The sequence below is a fragment of the Petaurus breviceps genome, unplaced genomic scaffold (assembly GCF_028583685.1).
Source record: "Petaurus breviceps papuanus isolate PSGF00001 unplaced genomic scaffold, PetGlider_PUasm1.0 38, whole genome shotgun sequence".
Lineage (NCBI taxonomy): Eukaryota > Metazoa > Chordata > Mammalia > Diprotodontia > Petauridae > Petaurus > Petaurus breviceps.
In genome coordinates, this window is record NW_027186304.1 from 35,372,144 (window position 1) to 35,385,131 (window position 12,988).

The following is a 12,988-nucleotide window of genomic DNA, read 5'->3' on the forward strand; positions in this document are numbered from 1 at the left end:
AAAAACAAAAAAAAAAAAAAAAACCCACAACAAAAACAAGCATTACCATCTAGAATCACCTCCCCCAATGTGTGCCTCTGAAACCTTATAAGACTTGCACTTATCATTGTCAGATTTCGTCTTACAGGATAGCTAAGTGTTCTAGTCTGCCAAGAGCTTAGATCCTGACCCTCCTAATCAGATTATTGGCTATTGCTCTAGATTTGTGTCATTTGCATATTTGGTAAGCAGCCCATCTCTACCTTTATCCAGATTATGGTTAAAAATGTTAAATGATATAAAACCAAGTAAAGATGCCTGATGAGTGCCTCTAGAAACCTAATTCCACATTGGTATTGAATCATTAATGACTACTCTTTGCATCAGGCCTGTCAGATAATATCTATTATATACTCATGTAGTTCACATTTTTCTTTTCCTGACTAATAAATAATATGAATGACTTTGTCAGCTTTTTAAAAATCCTGATAAGCCGTATCCACAATATTGTCTTTGATTCACCACTTTGGAAATCATGTCAAAAAAAAAGGAAATTAGGTTAGTTTGGCATAAGTTACTCTTGATAAAACCACGATGACTCTTTGTCACCACTAATTCCCTGTCTAATATCGGTTAACCATCTTTATAATAGCCATAAATTTTAGAATTTGGACAAGTACCAAATGCAAACTCCCTGACCTGTATTTTTGCCACCTCCATTTTTAAAAATAAGAACAAAGTTTATTCTTCCTCAGCTCTGCAGCACACATTTTTTTCATCTTCATCTCCTGTTGATCTTTAAAACTAGTGGTTGAGCAGTTACCTCCATCTTTCTTTTCATTACTCTGGGATGCAGCTCGTCTGGGCTTAATGGCTTTTGCTCGTCAAAAACAGCTACACGCTCTCTTCCTACACTCCCAGTTATCTTAGGTGTCAATAAAGTAATAATTTAGCATCACTGCCTTTTCATTGTTAGTTTTCACCATCCTATCCACCCACACATAATGGCCCTTTTCCCTTCTTAGAAAAGACAGAAATCTGTCTTTTTGTGGTCTGTGGCTTTCCATACCAGGTTTAGTTCATTTTGAGGTTTAATGCTCCTGACCTGATTCTTAGAAAATTGTACCATACTTTTGAAGAGCTGGGCATGACTGAAATGACAGAGCAACAAAAAATGTAGCTATTTCCCACTTCCCTTCACCTTTTGCCTGTCATTTTCTCTTTGAATAAAGTATATCCTTTCAGATCCATATTCTCAAGTCATGAGTTCCATTTTACCAAATCTCAATGATAACTATGAAGTCAATTTTGCCTTCTTGTATTAAAATTTTCTAGTTCACCTTTAAAAAAACCTCATACTTTGTGCATTTGTATGTAGACATGTTAAGACACAGATTTTACTGCAGTCTTCATTTTTACTTTGGGGTGCTGTAGGCTTCTGGATATTTCTCCTCTTCCTACTGCCTGCTTCCTTGATACTGAACTTCATTCAATCAACAGGCATTTCTATTAGGCACATACCATGCACCAGATACTTTTCTAAGTGCTAGGGATTGAAAGACAAAAATGAAACATCCTCTGCTTTTTAGAAGCTTTTAACTTAAAGGGGGACAACAGGCACATGTACACGTATTTATTTATAAAATTTATAAAAGAAAATTGGGGCGGGAAGGAACAGCAGTAACTGTTGAAGGACTCAGGAAAAGTTTCATGCTGAAGGTGCTATCTCAGTTGAGCCTTGAAAGAAACTAGGAATTATAAGAGGCAGAAATGAGGCAGAATTTCATTTTAGGCATGAAGCTGGAGATGGGAGGTGGGGTACCATTCTTCGGTCATTTTTCAGTTGTGTCCAACTCTTTGTTGTCCCCATTTGGGGTTTTCTTGGCAAAGGTACTCAAGTGGTTTGCCATTTCCTTCTCCAGCTCACTTTACAGATGAGGATACTGAGATAAACAGAGTTAAGTGACTTGCCCAGGGTCACACAGCTAGGTAAGTCTCTGAGACTGGATTTGAACTCAAGTCTTCCCGATTATAGGCTTGGTGTTCTGTCTGATGCTTCACTTAGCTGCCCTATTACCCTAGATAGGGCATAGGGAGAATGCCAGTTTGGTTGGACTATAGTATGTACTAAGGGAAGTAATGTATAATAAGGCAAGAAAGTTCACATTAGGAGGGTCAGTTTGTGAAGTGCACTGAATATAACATAGGAATTCATATTTGATCCTAGAGGTAGTAAGAAGCCACTGGAGCTTATTGATTAGGGAAGGTACATCATTCATAGACTCATGGATTCATAGCTGGAAGGGAGATTAGAAGCCATTTGTTCTATTCCTCCCATTTTACAGTTGAAGAAATTGAGGCCTAGTGAGTTTAAGAGATTTGTCCAAGGCAGCACAGTGTCAGAGAGAGGATCCCAGGTCCACTGACTCCAGAGCCAGTGCCCTTTCTACTGTCCCTTCCATACTGCCTTCCTACAGTAAGACTTGTGCTTTCAGAGACCCATTTTGCCAGTTGTATGGAAGATGGACTGAGTAGGGAAACACCTGAGGCAGAGAGAACAATTGGGTGGTGATGGTAATAATCCAGGAGGTGATGGAGGGCATGAACTAGGGATGTTGCTGTGTCCCTGAAGAAAAAGGGACAGATGAAAGACATGTTGTGGAGGTAGAATGATAAGGCCTGGTACCTGCTTAGACTTATGGTTATCTGGAGTGAGTGAGGGAGTCAGGAATGATACTAAGGTTGCTAACCTGAATGGCTAGAAGAATGGTGGAAACTTTGACAGAAATAGGAAGTTTTGAAAGAGGGGTTGGTTTTGGGGAAAAGATAGTGAGTTCTGTTTTGGACACCTTCATTTTGAGATCCCTAGAAAATAGAGTTTGGAATATATAATAGGAAATTGTTGATACCTGGGGCACTGAAGAGAGACTGGGGCTATTTCCATAGATCTGAGAATCATCAGCAGATACATACACATACGTATATACAGATATATATATGTGCACACATGTATGTGTGTATACATATATCCACATGCATGTGTATGTATACATACATACATACGTGTGTGTGCACACACATTCATACACACAATGGATAAAGCCCCAGAAAGAGCCCTGGTGGGGGTGTCCACCCACAGTTAAGGGGTGGGATGTGGGTATGAAGAAGATTTAAGGAAGAGAGCAGTATTAGAAAAACCAAGCATTCAAGAAGAAGATGTGGTAAACAGTGTCAGATGCTACAAAAGACTCACAAGGATGAGGACTGAGACAAGGCCATTGGATTTGGCCATGGCCACAAACTTTAAAAAGAGCACTTGCAGTTGAATAAGTGAGTCAGAAGCCAGATTGGTAAAGAGGTGAGAAGAGAGTCATTGCAAAAGTAGTGGAGGAATGAACATGGACAATTGTTTTTTGTTTTTCCAAATTTTGGATTAGAAGAGAGGAGAGACATAGGATGATGCCCTGTAAAATCTGGCAATATCTGGAGAGGATTTTTTTGGTTTTTGCTTTTTTTATGAATGGGGCATGTTTGCAGGCAACAGAGAATGAAACAGTAGATAGGGAGAGACTGATGCTAAAGGGTGGGGAGGAGATGCTTGTGAAAGGTATTTGCTGGATAACATTGGAAGGGGCATACATTAGAGGGGTTAGACCTGACAAGACAGAAGACCGTACCTCTTCATCAGAGATAGGAGCAAAGGAAGAGAAAATAGGAGGTGATGTGAAAAGTCAAAGAAGCTCCTCACAGGGCAAGATCCTCATTTGAGACTATGCAAAGAAGGAGTATCTTAGCAGCCTTGAGGGGAGAAGAAAAGGTTCTTGGTGGATAGACCTAAGCAAATTTTCCTTCTTTTTGTCCTTTCTAATTTAAGATTTTAAAGCAATTAGGGCTTCAAAATTTGAGGCAAATATATTATTGCCAGACCTTTTAGGTGTATTCTGTCTGTTCTTTTTGTTTGTTTGTTTGTTTGTTTTGCCTTTTGGAGGGCAATTGGGGTTAAGTAACTTGCCCAAGGTTACACGGCTAGTTTTTTTCATGTGTGGGTGTTAAGTGTCTGAGGCCAGAACCGAACTAGGGTCCTCCTGACTCCAGGGCCGGTGCTCTACTCACTGTGCCACCTAGCCTCCCCTCTGTCTGTTCTTAAGAGCCCATCATTCCTATATGTGAAGCCAAATTCTATCATTAGATACCATCTTCTGCTGTAAGAGGTCACCTAATGCCCCTGCAACAGACCAATCTGTTGCAGCCCACACTGCAGTGAACACGGGGTTTGGCACAACCAGGTTGGACCATGCCTTAAGGCAGGTGGGCACTTATCTGAAATTTAGCACTTTTCCTGGAGGAATTCAAGGGGTCGGAGATGAGGAGCAGCACCCATCAACCTTACGGATTCTGTCTGGTCTTTGGGGAGAACATTGTGGCAGTTGACGCGGACTTGTTTGTAGTTTTATATTCTGGTTTGGCACCTTCTAGGGAATATCTCATGGTTAGATTAGGAACAGGAAGGCACTGAAATTTTAAATAATAACAGTAATAGTGGTGGTAGTAGTAGTCATTGCAGCAGCAGCCAACATTTAGATAGCACTTTAAGGTTTGCAAAGCCCTTTACAGATGTGATTTCATTTGATCTTCACAACAGCCCTGAGAAGGGGGTACCATTATTATCCCCATTTTTACAGATGAGGAGACTGAGGCAAACAGAAGTCAAGTGATCTGCCCAGGGTCACAAAACTAGCAAGTGAATGAATCAGGGTTTGAACTTAAGTCTTCCTGACTCCAAGTCCAGCACTTTATCCATTGCCTCACTTACCTGTCCAGAACAGCTTTTTTTTTTTTGCCAGAAAGATTTTATTTTATAGCATTCACAAGGGCCCTCCAGCCCCATCCTAATCACCCTCAGAGTTCTTGCTGTATGACTTTTCCAAGTCTGTCGAATAGAAGTGAACAACTAATGGTACCATTTTTAACTTAATTGATGCACCATGGTAGGTGATTTAAGTTATCTAGGCTGCCTCATGTCATGGCAACCTTGACTCCTTCGGTGTGATATTTACCATATGATTCCAAGTCTCTCTGCATCACTAATTGCTGTGTGCATTAGGCTGACCAGCTTCTCTCCTTCTTCCTGGTCTGCTGTAGATGCTGCTAATGGGAACAGTAGTAATGGAGGGAGAACAAATATGTCCAGCTCCACCCCTGCTCGCCCGGTCCCTCCTTCTGTGCCACCCAGACCTGGCTGTGCTGCAGGAGACCATGGTACGTGAAAACCAAACTGGAGACTGGAGATGAGCGGCTTAGGCCATCCTAGGACACCTTTGATAACAATACATCACATCTATATAGCACTTCCTACCTATTACAGCATTTAAATCAAAGCTACATTCCAAGTATAAGTTAATTCACCCTACCGTCCGTAACTGCTTAGGTCGCTCATCCTTTAATACTTTGTACATTTTTGAACGATGGGTGACCAGTGTTGATTTCTAAAATCCTTGAGATTTCTATTCTAGAATATTGATTTTCTTGCCTTACATCCACAGCATCCATGTCCAGTTCAGGGCCACCAAAGAAACGACACCGGGGATGGTGTCCTGGGTCACCTGTCCCTCATTCTGCTTTAGTTGTTCCTGTTCCTACAGTTCGACCTCTTGCAAGAACTGGTGAGACCTTTTAATAGGAGACTGATTGTAAAGATCTTACCAAGTGGTGTTACTTTTTCTTCTCTCTTCTCTGATTCAGGGTTTGTTCTCTAATAAGATTCAGAACCCATATGAATGTGATGCTATTCATTTTGTTATGTTTCATTATTGAAAATAATGGGGTTGGATTAAGATAATGCCCAGTTATGTCTTTAGCAACCCCACACACATACATATATACACACACAAATACACACACGTTTTATATGTTCTCTCTCTCTCTCTCTCTCTCTCTGTATGTCTCTTTCTGTTTCTGTCATTATCTTTCTCTCTCTCTCTCTCTGTGTCTTTGTGTCTCTGTGTGTGTATGTCTCTACATGGTTGTATAGAAAATGTTACTGACTTTGAACTTAGCAGTTATTTTTTTAGGTTTTAAAAATATTTTTATTTTATTAAATATCTTCCAGATATATGTAAAAAAATGAACATTCATTTAAAAAATTTTTGAGTTCCAAATTCTCTTCCTCCTTCCTGTCACCCTTGAGAAGGCAAGCAGTATGATGTCGATTATGCATGTGAAGCAATGAGCAAAACATACTAACAATTATTTTTTAACTACTACAGAAAATATGATGCTTTTAACTTAATATTTTTGGTTGTTGGAAAAGAAGGATTTATTTTTATCCCTTTCTTAGTCTAACAAACACATTTTTTTTCCTTTTTTTTTGACAGAGCCTCTTTTGTCTGTCCCTATTCCTCAGTCCATGTTACCTGGAATTTTACAACCTCGGCCCATTCCTGCAGGGGAAACTGTAATTGTTCCTGAAAACTTGCTGAGTAACTCAGGAGTCAGACCAGTGATTCTGATAGGTAATACCAAAGACCTATAGACTGTTCAAGCCTACTTAATTAATTGGTGTTCCCAGAAGGCAGTGTGGCATGCTGGGAGAAAGAGTCACCTTTGAGGCCAAGAAGACTTGGGTTCAAGTCCTACCTCTGACACTGACTGTCTGTGACCCTGGACAAGTCCTGTAACCTCTAGGTTCTCTAGGTAGCTCTGTAAGTTGCAGAGGAGGCATCAATCTTATTGGTGGAGGGAATTCCCTGTATCAGTGAAATTAGAGGTCTAGTCCCAATCTATAGAGTCAGAAAGCACTTAAATATTAAAGTTTCTTTTAGACTAAGTTCTTCTTGGGTAGAAGTGGAAGATCAGCAGGGTCTAATAATTTCAGAAGATGTTTCTTATGAACCCTAAACCAGGTAGACTGAGAGTATCATGTTCCCTATATGTGTTCACTCCCTTTAAGAAAGCCCAGTTTAGAATCACTGTCACCATCATGAAAAACACAACCTAAGAGACCATTCTGGAGCATGTGCATCCTGAATACAATTCAGAAATACACTCCCCCAACGATGGAGAAGAAACAATCTGATCTAGCCAACTGGTTATGTTTTTACAATACTTTAAGGTTTGCCAAACTCTATACATAGGTTATCTCAGTTGATCCCAACAACACCCTGTGATGTAGATGCTATTATTATTTCCATTTTACAGATGAGAAAACTAGAGGCTGAGAAAGGGTAAGTGATTTGCATGGGTCACATAGATAATAAGTGTCTCAGGTTTTCCTGACTCCGAACTCCAACATTTTATTCATCTATGCACATACCACACAGCTTAATAAAAAAGATTTTAGATTGGATTAAATATAATTTTAATATTTAGAACAAGGGAGTAATAGCCCCATTTATACTCTGCCTGTCAGAACACATCTAAAGTGTACTGTTCAGTTTGGGGCTTCACATTTTAAGAAAATCAATTGATAAACTGGAATTCATTGAGAAGAGGCCAGCCAGCCTCATATAACCATGTTATATGAGGGTCATTTAAATGACCTGGAGATGTTTACCCTGGAAAAGAAGAGCCTTAGAGAACTTGTGGTTGCTATCTTCAAACATTTAAAGGACTATCATGTGGAAGAAAGATTATATCTGTAACCGGTGGTCCCAGAGGGCAGACTAGGGTACATGAGTTAAAGGCAGATTACAGCTTAGTATATTCATGACGTTCCCAGGAATCAAAACTGTCCAGAATGGAACTGATTGTACTGTGTGTGAGGTAACGAGAAAACTCTTAACTAAAGGGCATTGGACTAAGTCATTTTGGGGTTCTCTTTCAACTCTACAATTCCATGACTGTATCCCAGGGCTGAAGATCTGAATCTTTGGGGAATTTAATGGACCCTTTTAGGACAGCTTTAGGAGTCTTTTTCCTTCTTGATCCAAGGGGATAACCAGACTTGGTATTTCCTTAAAAAGCTTTCCAGGGAATTCTGGTCTCTTATGGGGAAGCCTAATTTTATCTAGATCCCTAAGGACCCTGCTAAAACTAATCTATTGCTTCCCTTTCGCATCACATTTAAACCCAATCTCTGGGGCTACTCTAGAACAGAAATTGAACCTCTACCATACCCTTTGGTCCGGAGCAAGAATCCTAGCCTTGCCCTAGTGCGAAAGCATCTCTAAGTATTTGGAAAATACCTAGAGAAATGTGGGGTGGAGTTGGGGCTTTATCTGACTTCTAGTAGTTGACATGAATGATTTAACTTGGGTCCCGTGCATTTGCAAAGTTATTCTTTTTTTTTTTTTTTAAAGCAATTGGGGTTAAGTAACTTGCTCAAGGTTACACGGCCAGTTATTATTTCTGGGTGTGGTGCTGAGTATCTGAGCCCGGATTTGATCCAGGTCATCCCGAGGCTGGAGCCAGTGCTCTTACTCGCTGAGCCACCTGGCTGCCCCTAAGCAATTGGGGTTAAGTAACTTGCTCAAGGTTACACGGCCAGGTGTTTCTGGGTGGGTGCTAAGTGTCTGAGCCCGGGATTAGATCTCCAGGTCTTCTCAACACTGGAGCCAGTGCTCTTACTCGCTGTGCTACCTGGTCACCCCACAAAGTTATTCTTATATAGAGGTTGCATTGTATGAAGGGGGACTGTGCAATTTTTAGAGTTACCATGCTTAGTACATCCTTACTGTGCAGTTGTGTAATGGGTCTGTTAAAAGTGTTATGTTAAAATAAAACAGCTACTAACACTATAGAATTAAAGTGTTGCAAAATAACATGAGTTTTCTGCACTGTTGGAAAAGCCTAGTTTTTACTTTTGAAGAGGCTTGGAATCTAAAGAGAGAGACAGGGCTTCTGTTGTTCAGTTGCCTTCCACTCTTCATAACCCCACTTGTGATTTTCTTGACAAAGATACTGGAGTGGTTTGCTATTTCCTTCTCCAGTTCGTTTTACAGATAACAAAACTGAGGCAAATAGGATTAAGTGACTTGCCCAGGATCACACAGCTAGTCAGTGTGTAAGGCCACATTTGAACTCAGGAAGATGAGTCTTCCTGACTCCAGGCCCAGGGCTCCATCCACTGTACCCCTTAGCAGACTCTTAGGGCTTCTAATAATGCAGTTAAGTTTCTGCAGGAAACTTCCACTCTGAAATGTCATTGAAGCCTCGGAGGTTTTGCTGTTGTCGGCTTTTGTAGTTTCTTTCATTGGTAAGATAAAAAGAAGCAGTTTTTTGCTTAAACTGAAAGTATTCTAGTCCTGAATTATAGAACCTCAGAATGTTAGTTTTTTAGGCAGTGAGACTTTAAAGTTCAACTAATCCTGATCTTCCGCTTGGATATTTTTATGTTTTGAAGATTTATACCTTCCCTACTTCCAAGAGGACTTGAGGCGATTTACAGGTTAAAACACTGTAAAATAAGACAATCAATGATAAGACAAAACAGAGGGTGAGGTCTGCCACGCCCTCAAAAAATAGATCTCTTTTGAGTTGGGCAATGGATTTAGCTCTGGGCTTTCTGGCATCTAAGGAGAAAGGAAAAAAAAGGAAGATGTGATTTTGCTTTGTCATCTTACAAGAGGAAATGCAGAAATCCTTCTGCAAGGACATTTATCCTTTCTGGTACTAAACTCAAACTGGGATTTTTATTCCACAGGTCTTTGAAGTTTATGAAGTAACATAATGGACACTATCTTCATTTAGAACTTTATAAAAAGATACAGAAACCTTGGTCAAAATGGAAAAATTCACATTTCTATAGTACTTCATGGTTTTCCTCACCATAGCACTATGATAGTTTGATTATCATCATTCCTATTTTATAGATGTGCAAACTGAGGTTCAGAAAGTGATTTGTTCAAAGTGACTATGACCAGGATTGTTAGAGCCAGTATTCAAACCCACTTCTCTTGCTGCTCAGTCTAGCATGTACTCCAGGACACCCGACTGTCACTGTCTTGTTCGTGTTAAGACTCATCTTCATGTGGGTAATGCAGTCCCTTAAATCTAGTATCTGTAGAGGTAGAGGGTATGAAAATAAATTGTACCTTAGTGTAAATATTTCTGAGAGGGACTGACTGAGATGTTGCAATCTGAGTCCTTTTTCCCCTGGTGGGGTCTCACAACACAGTGATAGAACCTGGGAAATCTAGATGAATCCTCTAGTGTTCATGTACTCTGGGGATTTCCTTTTTATTACAGGTTATGGCACTTTACCCTATTTCTACGGAAATGTTGGTGACATTGTAGTCAGTCCCTTGCTTGTGAATTGCTACAAGATTCCACACCTGGAAAATAGAGATTTGGAGCAGTTGGGATTGAATGGAAGCCAGTTATTAAGTGTAGAAAATATGATTCTTCTAACTATACAGTATCTTGTGCGGCTGGGTAAGCTACTTCTCTTGTTGTGTGTGTTGTGTAATTACTGTTCTTATTCCTTCTCTTTCCTCTCTCTCTTTTCACCTTTTCCTCTTCTCTTCCCCCTTCTCTCCTTCTTCTGTCTCTTCTTTTCCTTCTTTCTCTCTCTCTTCTCCTCTTTCCTTTCTCTCTCCTTCTGTCTTTCTTTTTCCTTTTCTCTCCCTTTCCTTCCTCTCCCTTTCACTACCTTCTCCCTCTCACTCCCATTTCTCTCCTTTTTCATCACCTCACTTCCTTCTCTCTCTTCCCCCTCTCTGTTTTTTTCTCTCTCTCCCCCTTTCTTCCCCTCCCTTTGACCACCTTCTCCTTCTCCTTCCCTTCTCCTCACTCCTTTCTCTCTCCCTTTCCTTCTTCTCCCTCTCACTCCTTTCGGTCTCCCCTTCCTTCTCCCTCTCCTCACCCATGTCCTCCCATCCACTAGTATTTTTTCTACATTGTGCCCTGTTCGCTTTTTTTTTTTCTTCTATTTCTCTCCCCTCCTCTGCTTTGTTTTCTTCTCAGGCCCTTCCCCTACCTCTTTTTCCCCCTTTCCAGCCTTGGAAGAGAAGAATTGCTCCATCTAGTGTTTTGGCCAATCTAGCTGAAAGCAAGGATGGTTCATTAGCTTCCCAGGCGTTCCCTGGGAAGACTAGCTTTGCCACTTCCCTGAGGATGCAGTCATTCTTAAATGCAGATGGACCTGCTTGCAGGTATATCTTGTTTGATGAGCACTGCCCTCACACCCAGTCCTGCTTTGCTTTTCTCCTTAGCTGCATGCACCCTTACTCCCAAATCCCTTTAGAATAATGGTCAGTTTTAGCACAGTTGGCGCTTCAGACTACTAAGGAGGCCCTTGGGGACCTTTGGAGTGGTGTAAAGAGGACAGGAAGCCTCATCCCCCGTAGTTCTCGTTACCTGCTCTCTAGCTACAATCCCAGGCCACACACTGTGGATAATCCAGGTTCCCAACGCAGCAGGTGTTTGCAGGTGTGCAGTTACCACCAGCCTGGCTATGCAACATTTACATGGAAATGAATCTTATTGTGCAAACTGAAAGTGACTCATCCCAAATGCAAGCTAATTACAGGCTCCCCACAGGCATCAGGCCTCCAAGGCATTGGGCAGGTGAGAGATTTGTAAAAATACAGTGTAATTGAGTGCTCTAAGGGAGACCCAAAAAGCACAAGATTAAGGATATTTTAGGAAGGACCTTTGAGGGTTTTGAGCACTCCAGGTCCCCTCCTATGCTCTTCTCAGTCTTTCCATTGTAAGCCTAGGATCTGCAATTATTCTCATTTACATAATAAGAAAGAAGGCCTGCGGGGATGAACCTGGTGTAGTAGGTTTGAATGCTGGATTTACGACTTAGAATCCTGCTACCAGCACACAGTCAGCCAGTAAACGTTAATGAAGTGCCTGCTGTGTGCCAGGCATAGTGACAGGACTTAAGGACGCAAAGAAAGGAAAAAATACAGCCCTTGCTCTCAAGGAACTCGCAGTATAATGGGAGAGACAACATGGAAAAAACAGCGTACAAGCAAGATGTGTACAAGGCACGTTGGAGCTAATCAGCAGAGCTGATCAGAATTAAAGGAAGATCAGGAAGGGTTTGGGGGGCGGGGCTGGTTTGTTTTATTTTTGGGTAAAGGTGGGATTTTCTCTGGGACTTGAAGGAAGCCAGGGAAAGCAGGAGGCAGGGATGAGTAGGGAGAGCATTGGAGGCATGGGCAGCACCAGAGAAAATCCCTGTGGTGTGATGCTGACAAAGTAATTAACCTCTCTTAGCTTCAATTCCCTAATCTGTAAATTAGGCATAATAACAGTGTATACCTTGCACAGGGCTATTGTTGTGAGGATCAAATTAGATAATACATGTAAAGCTCTTTGCAAAAACCTTAAAGTGTTATATAAATATTTCTCTGTCACTATTGTTTTTAAAATAATTGCTATGAAACCACCCAGTTATTTAAATCAGTTGATAGCATTAACTTGCTGTTTATTCAGGACCAAGCAATTTCGGTTCAGAAACCAAAGGGACAAACCAGGTATTCTAGGTATTTGAGAAAATCAGGCTTATGCATTTTGCCAAATCGGTGAAAATTCTGAAAATCAGGTTTAGTGAATGAAATGGAATGTACAGTCAAAATGACTGCTGATTTGTTTGTTTTAATGCCAAGTCAAGTTGAAAGTTTAAAATCACTTTACTTTCATGTTGAGATACTTTATTCTTAAAAAAAGAGAGAAGAGCGGGATTCTATGATGCATATTCTTTTGAGACACCCTTCTTAGCCTTTTGCTCCAGAGTTTTATCTTCTATTGATTAGATTTCCCCATGTGCAATGTTAAATAATTATTTTTAAGTCTTAACCACCGTCACCATTTGCTGCTCTCCTACTCACCCCCTAAGACATAATTAACATTCAGCTAATTCTTTTTGGAAGTAATGCTATTCTAGATAAATTTTTCACTGTTGAACAAGGCATTAAGAGTGTTTGCAGAGATATGACTTCCACATTATAGATTTTTTAAAAAAGTAAAATCAAAGCCATTTTAAATAACCAGAATTGATACTTGGTCTTCAGATAGTTGTCACTACTGGGTAATTTTATAAGAAGCAAGGATAGTATTC

The 12,988-nt window shown here is 40.5% G+C and overlaps 1 protein-coding gene across 1 annotated transcript in view; it reads left to right on the forward strand.

Moving 5' to 3' along the window:
- The window catches only part of GREB1L (GREB1 like retinoic acid receptor coactivator), a 344,278-nt gene that overhangs the window by 262,437 nt on the left and 68,853 nt on the right, over positions 1-12,988 (forward strand). The window contains exons 10-13 of the mRNA XM_069099751.1: positions 5,122-5,238; positions 5,523-5,642; positions 6,354-6,491; positions 10,165-10,350. Of these exons, the coding sequence (XP_068955852.1) occupies positions 5,122-5,238; positions 5,523-5,642; positions 6,354-6,491; positions 10,165-10,350 (561 nt within the window). The remainder of the gene's footprint in view (positions 1-5,121; positions 5,239-5,522; positions 5,643-6,353; positions 6,492-10,164; positions 10,351-12,988) is intronic.